At 42.5% G+C, this 13,686-nt stretch overlaps 1 protein-coding gene across 4 annotated transcripts in view; it reads right to left on the bottom strand.

Moving 5' to 3' along the window:
- Positions 1-13,686, bottom strand: part of UROC1 (urocanate hydratase 1) — a 66,444-nt gene that overhangs the window by 2,277 nt on the left and 50,481 nt on the right. For all 4 annotated transcript variants that reach the window (XM_048859481.2, XM_048859480.2, XM_075130295.1 and 1 more), the window contains 3 exons: positions 11,300-11,399; positions 8,041-8,122; positions 371-470 (listed from right to left, as the gene is read on the bottom strand). In XM_048859481.2, the coding sequence (XP_048715438.1) occupies positions 371-470; positions 8,041-8,122; positions 11,300-11,399 (282 nt within the window). The remainder of the gene's footprint in view (positions 1-370; positions 471-8,040; positions 8,123-11,299; positions 11,400-13,686) is intronic.

Genomic DNA, 13,686 nt, shown 5'->3' with positions numbered 1-13,686 from the left:
TTGGAAAAACTCTCATTGATATAAATTGGAGATAAACAGGCCTTTTATGCATTGGGAATTCAGTGGGGGTTGAGGGTGCTCTGGACCTCCCAGGATACGGTCCCAAAGCCCTACATTTATTGGGTCTCTTTTTTAGGGTCTGACCCCAAAGCCCATTGAAGTTGACTAAAGTTGATAGAAAGACTCCCGCTGACTTCAATGGGGTTTGGATCAGGCCCACAAATTGTACGATCAGAGAATAGTTAGCAGAGTTAGTTACTCTGCCTATTTCATGGTACAGCTTGCATATTCCTGGGACACCAAGCATTTTTTATGTTTTGAAGGAGAAAAGCAATATTTCAAGTCAAAACAGAAGGTAGATTTTGCTTACTCCATTGGAAACATCCCAGCTGAGCATCATCTTAGCTTGTTCCTCAGCCTCTGCTGATCCATCCAGAACAAGGCCAAATCCTCCATTTATCACTTCTCCCCTTTAAAGTACAAGTATTTACATTTAAAAAAAATTTTTTTTTAAATGATACAAACCAATCCTATAAGGTATCCCTCCAATCAGATGCACCGGGGGAAAGAGAAAATCTAAATTAGGCCTGGATAGTATTGCTGAAATTGGATACAGGATGCCATCAGTGAGTCTTTGTACTTAAAAGATGGAAAGTTAGCAGTACAAGAAACCAAAGTCCTAGTGTAGAAAAGGGTAGGAAGCCCATTCTGTACTTTCCCACACTATCAGCCAGCAAACCTATTCCTGACCCAAGTGGCAGTGCCAGAAGCTAAGCCTGCTGTAAGTCTCCTGAGAACAGTATGTTCCACATAGCCCTTGCTTTATTTAAAAAAAAAAAAACAAAAAAACAAATACAGAAATGCCAGCATTCCTGATGATTAAAGAGCTAAAGTCACAGGGCTTCTTAAAGGTTAAGCCTTTCATGTTTGCTACATTCAGGTCTAGTATTCAGATAGTATGGTGATGGGGGTTCTGTTGGTATCTAGATGAGGGACCTCAAACACGTGGGGTTATTTCCTGCAGCCTGCCAGACTCCCCTCTCCCCAGCGCGCCACATCCCCGCTCCTCTGCCTACCTGCAGGCGCTTCCCACCACCAAACAGCTGTTTGGTGGCACTTAGCACTTTCCAGGAGGGAGGGGGGAGGAGGAGGTGAAGAGGTGGGGTGGGGCGGGGGCTCATGGAAGGGGTGGAGTAGGGGCGGGGCTAGGGGCAGCACAGGCGGGGGCGGGGATCAGTAATGCGGCCCTCGGGCCAATGTACTTGTCTTCATGTGGCCCTCGTGGTGATTCAAGTTTGAGATCCCTGATCTAGACAGACAGACCAACCGACCTATTCATACTCCCATAATCAGAGCGTCACAGCTAAATACAAGATGGAACAGTTTGTTTAGCATAAGGCGTTAAAATATATTTCAAGGGTCCATTCAAGGTGAAGTGGCCTGTGAACACCTCTCCAGTCATATGGAGGAAAGGACTGAATAAAGGCACTGGATTTATGGCCTCCTACAATAATCGATAACTAAGGCAGCAAGTTTGTCATGGAGGTCATGAAAGTCACAGATTCCGGGACTTTCCAGGACCTCCGTGACTTCTGCACTGGTCAGTGCAGCTGGCCAGGTGGCCACCTGAGCAGCTCGGGCAACTCCTAGGCCAGCTGCACCAGCCGCTGCTGGGACAGTCTCAGGCCAGCCCCACCCCCAGCAGCAGCAGGAGTTTGGGTGCATGTGGGAGTGGGCTCAGGGCTGAGGGTTGAGGTGTGGGAGGGGGTGAGGGCTCTGGTCAGTGCTTACCTTGGGGGACTCCCCAGAAGCGGCAACATGTCCCTCCCTCAGCTCCTAGCTCTGTGCGCTGCCTCCACCCGCAGGCACCACCCCCACAGCTCCCATTGGCCATGGTTCCCAGCCAATGGGAGCCACGGAGCTGGCGCTTGGGGCAGGGGCAGGGGTAGGGTACGGAGCTAAGAGAGGGACACGACGCTTCTGGGGAGCTACAAGGAGCTGGGGAGGGAGCCTGCCAGCCCCCAGCCCCCTCCCCCCCCTGGAGCAACCGCAGCACCCCCGGACCGCCCACCCCAAACACACACAGCACCCCCTGGGCTGCCCCCCCACGAGCATCCGTGGCACCCCTGGGCTGCCCCCTCCCCAAGATTTAGTCAGGGGTATACAGTACAAGTCATGGACAGGTTATGGGCCGTGAATTTTTGTTTACTGCCCATGACCTGTTCATGGCTTTTACTAAAAATATCCATAACTAATACATAAGGCTACGTTTAACCCCACAGCTGCTTCCTTCACTCTCCCCCTTTTCTCTCTGTTCTTTTCCTCCCTATGACTGGAGGGGTGTTAACAGGCCACTTCACCTTGAATGGTCCCTTGAAATGTGTGTTAACTACTTATGCTAAATGACAGGTTTCAGAGTAGCAGTCGTGTTAGTCTGTATTCGCAAAAAGAAAAGGAGTACTTGTGGCACCTTAGAGACTAACCAATTTATTTGAGCATAAGCTTTCGTGAGCTACAGCTCACTTCATCTTCCACCTTGCATTTAGCTGTGACACTCTGAGAATGTTTCCCAGACCAGAAGAAGAGCTCTGTGTAAGCTTGAAAGCTTCTCTCTCACCAACAGAAGTTGGTCCAATAAAAGACATTACCTCACCCACCTTTTCTTTGGTCCACTGAGTGTGACTGATAACCTAGCCAGAATTCCAAATTCTGCTCTCAAGTACACCCATGTAAACCCAGTGTAACTCCTGTTAATTTCTATGCAGTTACTCCAGTATAAATGAGATCAGGACCTGGTTTAATATCTCAGATCATCCCACTACTAATATAGAACAGTAAGAAAATTAGATGTCTAGTTTTTTTGTTTTGTTTTGTTTTGTAAAATAGTCTCTTTGGCAAAACACTTGCAGAAATGTTTTTTAATGGCAAAAGATCTCCTCTGAGCCCAACATCTCAAAGACGATTCTTTGAAGCGTGGAAGTTAAGCGCTAGATTCCTGATCTCAATAATACTCAAGTAAATCCAAAGCAACTTCACTGATTTCAATGGAATTACACCAATGTACATCAGGAATAGCTGGTTAGAATCTGGCCTACCATCTAAAAAGACACCCATAAATTAAACCCCAAACAAGTCATGTTTGTTAGGATGGCTTTGCCAACAAAACCTCTCACTTTTAAAGGAGAGTACTCTGCCTTCATTAGCATTGGGTAATATTTTCAAGTAATTAAAGAAACATGTGGCATTTTGACCTAAGCTACCTCCTATAATTTCCAGATGCCTCCTCGTAAGGTGATCAAAGAAAACCAGGCCCCTCTCACAATCAAGATGTCACACTGTCAACTGTGTAGTTCAATGTTTAAATTACCTCTGCTTTTTTGTCACTACAGTTACACAGACCTCATGCTAATATATATTCTAGTGCAAATGAACAGGCCTCGAGAAATCAATGACATTCAGTTGCTATAATTATGGCCAAGCCTGAGTTATTCTGTACCCACATCAACAGTGCATGTGATGCAGATCCAGCTAAATAAATACAAATCCTGTTTTTTTGCTTGTGTTACAAGGTTATAACTTAGTGAATCAAAATGGAAGAAAAACATTTCTTGAGCCGTATAAGGAAGAAGCATCAGATTTGTCAACAATGCTGGTGAAAACAAAACATCTACTGCGAAGGCTGGCTGCCAAATAAACTGTGATCCTCTTTTCTGAATTCTCTAAACAGCAACATTCCAATGTCAAGTTGATTTCTTCCTAACATACGTATATACATACACTCCTTTATCAGTTATCATGGAAATGAAAGAGGAAAAATAAATCACACAGATAAAAAGCCTACATCGACTGAGATCAAGGAGATGAGGTGGCTAATTTTCACCATGCACAAGGAGATTTGTGTATTGCAGGGCCAGCTGATTTCTCATGTCCCCAGCAGTCTTTACAATGCAACACAGGCTCTCAGTTGCTGAAGTGCAACATTGCTGGATGAAAATGGAGGACCAAAGAGCATCTGGCTCTGTAGGGCAAGGAAATCAAATATATTTGTAATGGCTGGGGACTGTATCTTTTTTTAGGAAAAACGTCCTATTATCCCTCCCTTTCTCCCAAGAAGCAAATGCAAGGAGGATGCAGCTCCAACTAGACTGCGTGGCATACAGGTAAACAGAACAGAACCACTGCAGTGCTAAGGCTTTTAGAAAGCTCTCCGACTGCAGCATCTAATAACATGACATTGTTACGACATCTGAGTCTCAGTATAGTGGCTTATTAAGGCTTGTGCAAGGACAGGCCCAATTTTCAACTCCAACGTTCTTTGTGGAAGCCAAACCCTTTCATCACAGAGGGCCAAGTCTACCCCCATGAGTAAAGTGAGCAACAATGAGCCCGTCAGGTACTGTACCAAATACCCAACCCCAAATCATCCATGGCAGTTGGTAGGCTGGGTTACCAGTACCTGCCTTTCCATGAATATTTGGATTCCAGTAAACTTCCATTTGCTCATTTTCTGAATCATTTTGCAAGCACCCCCTTTGTTTTACATTCTGACAAACATTCTACTCACTGGTGTAAATCCACTTAAGTCAGTGGAGTTACTCCAGATTTACATTAGTGTAACTGAGATCCCAATCTGGCCCATGCACTCTTCAAGCAAAAGAAGTAGGACTAGATTCCCAAAATGGGGTTCACCATGGGTTATACAGGGGTCTGTCCCTTGAGCCAGGGCCAGAACTGTGTTCTGGCAGTTTTGCTGCATGGAGGATGCCATTTTGTTCTCAAAATGGCATCCTCCAAACAGCGTGAGAGGTCGCACTGCTGGAGGTATTCCCAGGCTGGCAGGGGCATTCCAATAGTACCATTCAGGACCACACGTTCCCTGTGAGGGTTTTTTAGAAGTACTTTTTTTGCCAAAGATGTCAAGACTCATGTCACGTCTACAAGACAGGAAAGTAATACCCCCATTTAGGAGAAACAGAAATACAGATAAAATGAAGTGTAAAGGCCAACATGAAACTGACGTATGAAAAACGAAAGGGGTCCAGGGCGTTTAGGCAGCTGCCAAAGGGGTCATTTGCAGAAAAAAAAATTGGGAACTACTGGACTAGATAGTCTTTTCTATCACTTGAAGTTTGAACAGTCACAATCAATGCATAGAATAAACAATTCCTAAAGACAAATCCATTTAAATAACAAATACATTCATGGACATAGTGATCTTTCGGCAGATTTTCCAGCAGCTGACTAAAAAGGCTAAATTCAGCACAGAAATGACTCATTATGAATTATTCGCTCAGGATCTAGTTGTTTTCCATCTCTACAGCCTAAGGTTGAGATCTTCAGAGCAGGATTTAGAGACATATCCTCCATTATAATTAACGGACATTATGGATGAAATCCTGGCCCCACTGAAGTCAATGGCAAAACTCTAATTGACTTCAACAGGGCCACGATTTCACCCTGTGTGTCTGACTTTCTCAAGACTATGGCCCCGATCCTGATCTCACTCAGGTGTAAGTCAGTAATAACTCCATTGAAATCACTAGAGTTAGAATAATGCAGACAGAATGATCTGACCAACCAAAATGGGAGATTGTTTTAGCTCTAATTAACAAGGCCACATAATAGTCAGTGCCTCTGTGGATAACATCTGTTGCAAGCTCTTTAATTCTGGTTCTCTGTACAGTTGTTCTGTAACATGTTGGAAGGAGAGTGGGTTCTTTACAGCATTTAACAGCAAAAGCTGTGCCCCTCTCAGCAACATGCTGTTGCACTGGACAATAGCCTAGAGACACTGCAACCAGCCGAAGCACCAGTAACTTCATGCCCCTCACACTACATTTTTAGCTGTAGTTTCCAAACTTGCTAGCATACGTTAGACTTGCAGTCTTGGTGACAAGCATTGCAATAGACTTTCCTGCTCTTAAAGTCATGGGCCTGGCTGAGATTTCATCGAAACTAGCAGCCTACTGCAGTGGCCTCGGGGGGAAAGGGACATCTAGTGAAATGTCAGACACTGTCCTACAGAGCTTGGGAAAAATAAATGACAGCAAAGCAGTATTATCATTTTTCTTTCACAGATTTGAAATCCTTGATCAGACACCCCTATACTACAGGCAACTACCTTAAACTTGCGAACTAGAGGGTCAATCAGAAAACGCTGTCACATTTAACGCCGTACTGCTCCTACCTGACTCACCCAAGCAATACCATGGGACTGGTAAGGCAAGCCAAACTTAATGGTATGAGTGATGATGTAATTTTATTTGTTTTATTAATAATCAATAATAAACCCAGTAGATCTATGTAACAACTGTACACCCAGAGTACTCAAGTGCACAAGTTTTGCAGTAAGTCGTTTGCAGATGGGCCCAGTTGGCCCTAAATACCGCCCTCTAGCTGTGTTTGCTGGAAGCTCATGCCATGAACATGGAGATTCATGGAAAGAGGACAGTTTTTTTGCTATATTTTGAGGAAAACTATTCTTAAACACTTTTAAAAACTAAATTTTCTGCTTCTTATAAATGAGCCAAAGGATGCCTAAAGAAACAGCCAAGGCTTAAATTCTGCTTGAAGCTACACCAGTATGAACCTGACATTGCAGTTGATGAAGTGATTCCAGATTTACATTGGTCTAACTGAAAACAGAATGCAGCCCTCAACAATAATAGAAAAGCTGTAACAAATTGCTATATTATACCGTAACAATCTGTCTCTGTACTGCAACATTTACAGAGCACCCATCATCACAGTACATAGAGTCCCATCCAGCAAAGCACTTAAGCACGTGCTTAACTTTAAGCACTTGAGTAGTCCCACTGAAGTCATTGGGATTTCTCACATGTTAAAGTGCTTTGCTGCATCAAGGCCTAGGTTAAAGAGCCATAATTTAGTTTAGTATATTTTTTTCTGGCATTGTTTAACATGAGAAGGCACGAAGCTCTAACAACACACTCACGTGCGCACAGGTAGGGGGAAGAACTTTTTTCCAGATTGTAAGTGGTGATCATCCTATGCCCTGAAACAGGAAGCCTGATCGTCATTAGTTTGTTCTTCCAACTTCTCTGTCTTTTATTAATGGAAATCTGCTAGAAATGAGTCATCTGAACCATCCTTGAGTAGTTTGAACAATCATACAAAACAAAGCAAAAAAGCACCCTCTTAATATTTTATTAGCCATGCTTCCACCTAGCTAGGCATTTCTATCCATGGTGCTTAGATTACATGATGAAAGTCATCTTAGGCAGCTACTATATTCTGATCTGAGATAAGTGCCAGTCCAGAGTAAGTTGTTAGTGGAGTTACTGTGGATTTACACTGGTGTAACCAAGATCAGAATGTGACCTCTGAGAATTCTCTTGAAAATATACATCCCCATCTCTCTCTATGGCAATCATATTGTTCTGCTTCTCACTTTAGAAATCCCTGCAGGTTCAGCATGTAATGTGACAAGGGGGCTGTTGTTCAAACCAGTCCTTGCATTGCTGCTGCCTTTTATCCTGCCAGGCCTGAGCAAGGGAAGAGGAGCAAAGAACTGAATGAAGAAGGACGGAAAAAAGTTTGCTGGCACCTGAGCTGTTTTGTATCAGTAACCCTTTGTTGCACTTTAGCACATGGGCATGTTATATTGGGGTCCTAAGGTCACAGATTTAAATGCAGCTTAAGGGGAAACCTAAACACAATCCATCCACTAACACTCTGGCTCTTCATGTGTGAAGACAATGTTGGAAGTGGGGTCTGTTCAAAAAGACTAAGCCAGTCTGTCCTTGTTTAGCAAATTAAGTTTCCCAAATAGTGCTATGGCCAATGTCTAAAACACTTTTTCTTGACATATGGACATTAATTAAAAAAGCGTCATATAACACCACTCTTCGACCTATAATATACACTTTGAGCTTTCCTTCCCTAAACCTCCATTTTTCCCATGAACATGGCCTTTTGCTGCCGCAGTAGCAAATGTTGACTCTTCTCTCTCTTTCTCACACACACACATCAACTGGATGGAACTGCTCTTCCCTTCAAACAAAATCAAGTTCTCCTTACCAGCCAACTCCACCACCATTGTGTAAGGCAACCCAAGTGGCTCCTCTAACTGCATCTCCTACAAAATTCTGTACCGCCATATCTAGGAAGAAAGGAAATGAGTTATTGCAGCACCAGAATGCTTCATTTATTTCATGTAATGCTTGTTGTTACTTCATTGCTTTTTCTCACTCTGGGGGAGGGCAAAGGGAAGAGACTATTTTTTCCATCCTCTTTCTTTCCACACAGGAGGAAACACATGTCAGTATCACAGAATGCTCTGCTCGCTCAGGATTGTCGTGCTCTTTATACACTGATAATGTGGAGATCTAAAACGAGAGGCCTATGCAAGAGGAACTGTAGAAAACTAGAAAATAAGTAAATAAGGGTATGTCGGCATTTCAATCGCTACAGCAGCACAGCCAACGGGAGGGGTTCTCCTGTTGGCATAGGTAATCCACCTCCCCAAGAGGCAGTAGCTAGGTTGACGATATAACTCTTCTGTTGACCTAGAGCTGTCTATACTGGAGATTAGGTCTGCTTAACTATGTTGCTTAGGGGTGTGGATTTTTCACACCCCTCAGAGACATAGCTAGGCTGATGTAAGTTTCCAGTTCTAAAACTTCACTGTAATAGATAAGACTTTGCAGAGATGTGGCACTTTTCATGGTAGAAACATTATTTAATTATAACCCTCAGTTATAAGTCAGAATTGGGTGGGTATTGTCATTTCCATTCACAAACAGAGAAACTGAGGCATGGAAGTTAAGGCCCCAATTTTAAAAAAAAGTGCAATAATTCTGGATGCCTCAGTTATGGGGTCTCACCCTGGGCACCCTTCAGCATGGGCATCCAAAATTAGTCGATGCTTTTGAAACCCTAGACACAAAGTGGAAGAGCCAAGGACAAGAAATCAGGAGTTGCCGATTACCAAGCCCGTGCTCAGACCACAGCTCCCTGTTACGCGCAGAGAACAAGCTAAAAGGCCTGTGCATCAATGAAGACTGAGATTTTCCATGGGACTTAAGTAGTGTGAAGGCTTTGCCCTGCACCTCTGTACAAGAGTGAGTTTAACCCTTAATGATTCGAAGTTGCAGAAGTTACCTAGAATATTTCTTTCTTTAAAAATCACACTTAAAAAAGCAAAAAAAATAAATTAGAGGCCTGATTTTCAGTGCATGGCTTCCTCTGAAGTGCACATAAACACACAATATACACTAGCCCATGCAACAGTGGGCACTAACACTTGCAAATCCAATTCTAAAATTTCAGCTTTGCATGTAGATTTTAGTGCATCGAAGTACACACAGAAGTGTGCATATGTGGAAGAAATTGCGCACACCAGAAGATGACGGGCTAGATCCCAGTGAAAACAAGACCCTAGGATTTTTGATTCAGGAACAACAGAGCAAGTGCTTTGATTTTATGAGTTCAAAATCAACCCAAAGAAACAAACAAACACACCCCTAGAATCACATTTGCAATGGTGTATGTAATACATATTCAGTGTAAGAACTAGCTAATGTATCCACTGATCCATATTAAAACCCTGTCCAAAAGCTTTCATTATGGCATCATCTTGTCTGGCATAATGTCACTTTAATAACCCAGTTAACATAATTATTACTTTGTCAGATGGCACTGGGGACAAGAGGGATAAGAGTGTACACTCAACATGGAAAAACTTCCATTCCCTTCTCAGGCAAACAGCTGAGCAGAGTCAAGATTAGGAGGGAAGCAGGCAAGCAGAGTAATGATGCAATAATTTGCAAGCCCTCTGCTTTGGAAAAGGTCACTAATTGAGTGAACGACAGCACGGAAAGACACTTTCTTCAACAGAATCTGCCTGGGCTGAGGTGACCCTGATTGTCAGGCTGCACTGCTTAATGCAAAACCAAAACAGATCGGCCAAAGTTACAGAAAATCCCTATGTTCAGTAATGAGAGGACTTCAGATGGGCCAGTTCAGATAAACTACCAGATATTGCAGTGTTGAGGGGGAAAAAAAGAGAAATGAAGAGACCTAAAATGTTCCCCCACTCTCTCTGAGAGCTCGTCCTTAGGAGCTTGGAGAGCTAGGGACTGATCTACAGACCACTGAAAACTATAGAAAGATTCCCATTGATTCCAATGGGCTTTGGAGGAGATCTTTCAAGAGGGTCCATATAATTCAAGAAAACAATTTTATTAAACACTGATAAGCAAATTTCACTCTTAAAAAAATGAGCCTCCATTACAAACTGGAATCCTCAACTAGCCGACAAATTAGTCAAATTTTGCAACTCTGGAAACCTGCTAAGAATACTTTGTCCTTATAGCTTTGTAGCACCTTGCATCCAAGGACCTCCAAGCACTTCACCATCAGCAATTCATGACACCTTGCAACACCCCGAGGCATACAAATTATTATTATTATTATTCCCATTTTATGGTTGGAAAATTGAGGCAGAGAGAGAGATTTACGCCAACATTTTTGAAAGTGTGCACTCATTTGAGTGCCTCCATTTTTGAATGCCAAATCTGAAATACTTTGGGCTTGTTTTTCAGAAGTGCTGAGCACCTTCATTTTCCCCTGGCACTCAGCACTCTACAAATCAGGTTCTAGGGCTCCCAAAATTACAGGCCCCTTTTGAAAAGGGAACCTGAATGACTTAGCCAAGGTCATTCTGCAGCTTGGTGGCAAAGCTTGGAATCTAATCCAGAACTCCTGATTCTCACTGCTGTGTATCAACCATCAGCCCATTTTCCCCGATGACAGGGCTGTCTCATAGAATCTGAACTGTATTTTCTCGTTAATGCACAGAGTAAAATGAACAGGGCTGTGTCAGTATCAATTCTGTTCAAAACATTTTTGTACACACAAGGTCTGATTCTGATCTTACTTATACTGTACCAGGTTAATACTGCTGTAACTCCATGGAGAGTTCCTTTGATTTACACAGGTGCAAGATCAAAATCAGGTATAATGTTCCACCAGCTGGGGCAGATTCTACTCTTTAATTACACCAGTGTAAATCTAGAATAATGCCAGTGACTCTGTAGCATTAGTCTGATTTGCATTGGTGTTACCAAGGGCCCTTCTACTTTAACTAGTTCCATGCTAATTTCTGAAACATAATTATATCCCATAAAGCCGCCATGTCAAGATAACAGGAAATCCGATTAATTGGGATGAAAGGGTTAAACAAAACCCATTTAAATTGTTCTATAAAAACTAATTTCTTGTTTTAAGCCATTTCTTTTGTTTGCCTAGACAGATATGTCTCAGCTGCTCTGCTGACCTGCACAAAAGGCTGATCCATCATAAATGTCTGAGGTCTCTCTGTAAGGACTGTCGGTGCCACTCACATCATGGTGATCTCGACTCAGGACAACCGGTGCCTGCAAGAAACCAAGGACAAGGAAGTGGAATCCTACAGACTGTCAGCTCTGTCATTCACAGACTGTTTTTTTGCACATTTCACTCTCCACCTTATTGATTTACCATCTCATTTCATATCTCATCTAAAAAGAGCTCGTCACTCCCTACCCTAATCCTCTTAATTTCCTTCTCCCTCTGTCACTAATTTTTTATTATAACTGGTAAATAAATGCTGACTTTTTGTGTGTGAAATCTGGTGGAGAAAATCACCATCATTTCAGACCCAGAGATGAAGGGCCCTTTTTTTCGTTTGAGAGCTCTGCGTAAAAATTATATTTTCACACTAGAAAAAAAAGCAAAATGTGGCAAGTAATTGATCTGAATTGACTGCTATCTGAAATTTTAAAGACTTTGTGGTATTGGCTAATCCTCATGCGAAACAGAACAACAAAACACAGGGCAAAGTCATATTTCTTCATGAATTTGCGACATTTTTGAAAATGTGAAATTAAGTATAATATCTGAGGCTATGAGAGATTACATAGATACTTTTAAAAAGCTCCACATTTCATTTTATAATTTAACTCTAACTTTATCATTTAGTACAATTATATTTGTAACTCTACAGCATTTAAGGAAACTGTTTGTTTTTATGAAAGATGCTATCCAAAATGAGAGACCAGTCCCGTGAACCTTACTCACAGAGAATTCTTTATTCATAGAATATTATTGACTGCAGAGGTACTGCCTGTGTGATCAAAGCTTTGTGAGATCAGGCCTTTAGCTTATCTTGTATTGTTTTCATTGATTCTTAACCACAAATCACAACACATATGTGTAACTTAAACATCACTATAGATTGTGAGCTCTTTGGGGTGTTTGTACAGCACCTCGCACAATAGGGTCTGGATCCATGTCGGGGTTCCTAAGTGCTACTGCAATATAAATAATAGAGCTGGGTAGAAACTGGAAATCCCATTCCACAGTAAATTCCAAAACAATTAATGTTGTTGAGAAGTAGAACAAGAAATGAAATTTTGAAATTTCTCTTAGAACAAGAATTCCAAAATTTCATTGAGAAAAAATGATATTTCATTCTGACCTTTTGGAAATGTTTCTGAGGCTTCCTGAGCTGCCCACAGCCCTGGCAGCCCACCAGATGGGGAGCCCAGCAGCTCAGAGGACTTGAAAACCCTGGGCACCCCGGCTCCGCCTGACAAGCTGCCTTGGACCCAGTAGCATGGAGGCCCCGGGAGCCTGGGCTGCTGAGGAGCAGAGAGCCTGGGCAGGCTGGCAGGAAACCAGACAGGATTCTGCTGGAAATCTGCCTGGTTTCCAACGGAAATTTGTCGAAATAGACACATTCCCCTGGAACATTTCAATGTTGTCAAATGGGCATTTTCCAGTGGAAACTGTTCCACCAGAAAATTTCCAATCAGTGCTAATAAATAATAAACTAAAAATAAGGGAACACTGAAAACTAACAGCTTCCTACAGCTCAGATAAATCTTTCTTGGCCGGCGGATATCTAGCCCATTTGATCGGGCCTGATTCTCCTCTCACTTATGCCAGTTTTACACCACAGTAACTCCATGGACTTGGCACGATCTGGAGTCAGTTTGCTCACTCTGCTCTGTTCTGCCAGTGAATTATGAAGTAACTTCAAGGGCATCTCTATGGCCAGCTCATGAGAATGGCTGAGAAGGGGAATGGAGATTCTGAAAAGATGAAAAAGATACAGAACAAAATCCAAAAGGCATGGAAGCCTGCCCTTGACATTCATAGCTCCGAGGGCTTGGTTTGTCTGGCCAAGTTTACTTTTTAAGACTAGCTTGCAATGACATTCATTTTGAATCCTGACAAGATGAACGGTATTTGAAATATGTTAAACATTTTCTGAGTAACAAAAACCAGATATTGCTCCAATGACATTCATTGTAAGCATTACATGAATTTGCTTCTTTAAAAATGATGATAATTGAGCTCTGACACTGGAAAGACAGAGACGCGTGATTTAACATCTTTGGGCCTGACTCCAAGTGCACTTAAACAAGTATGAATCTGGAGCAACTCCAATGGAGTTACACTGTTATAAAACCTGTCTGAGAGGAGAATTGGGCCCTTAGATTTTATGAGCAACAAAAATAGTAAAGATGGGTTTGAATCTCTGGATTTGAACGCCTGTCTGATTTGGGGTGGTTGGAGATCAGACTGGGCTCAGAACCCTCTCTAAAACAAACACACATGCTGATTATGTTATTCTGTTGAACAGAAAAACATGCATGCCAGGCCCCATCATACTAAAAT

Source organism: Caretta caretta, chromosome 7, assembly GCF_965140235.1.
Source record: "Caretta caretta isolate rCarCar2 chromosome 7, rCarCar1.hap1, whole genome shotgun sequence".
Classification (NCBI taxonomy): domain Eukaryota; kingdom Metazoa; phylum Chordata; order Testudines; family Cheloniidae; genus Caretta; species Caretta caretta.
This window is presented reverse-complemented; position numbering and strand designations above follow the sequence as displayed.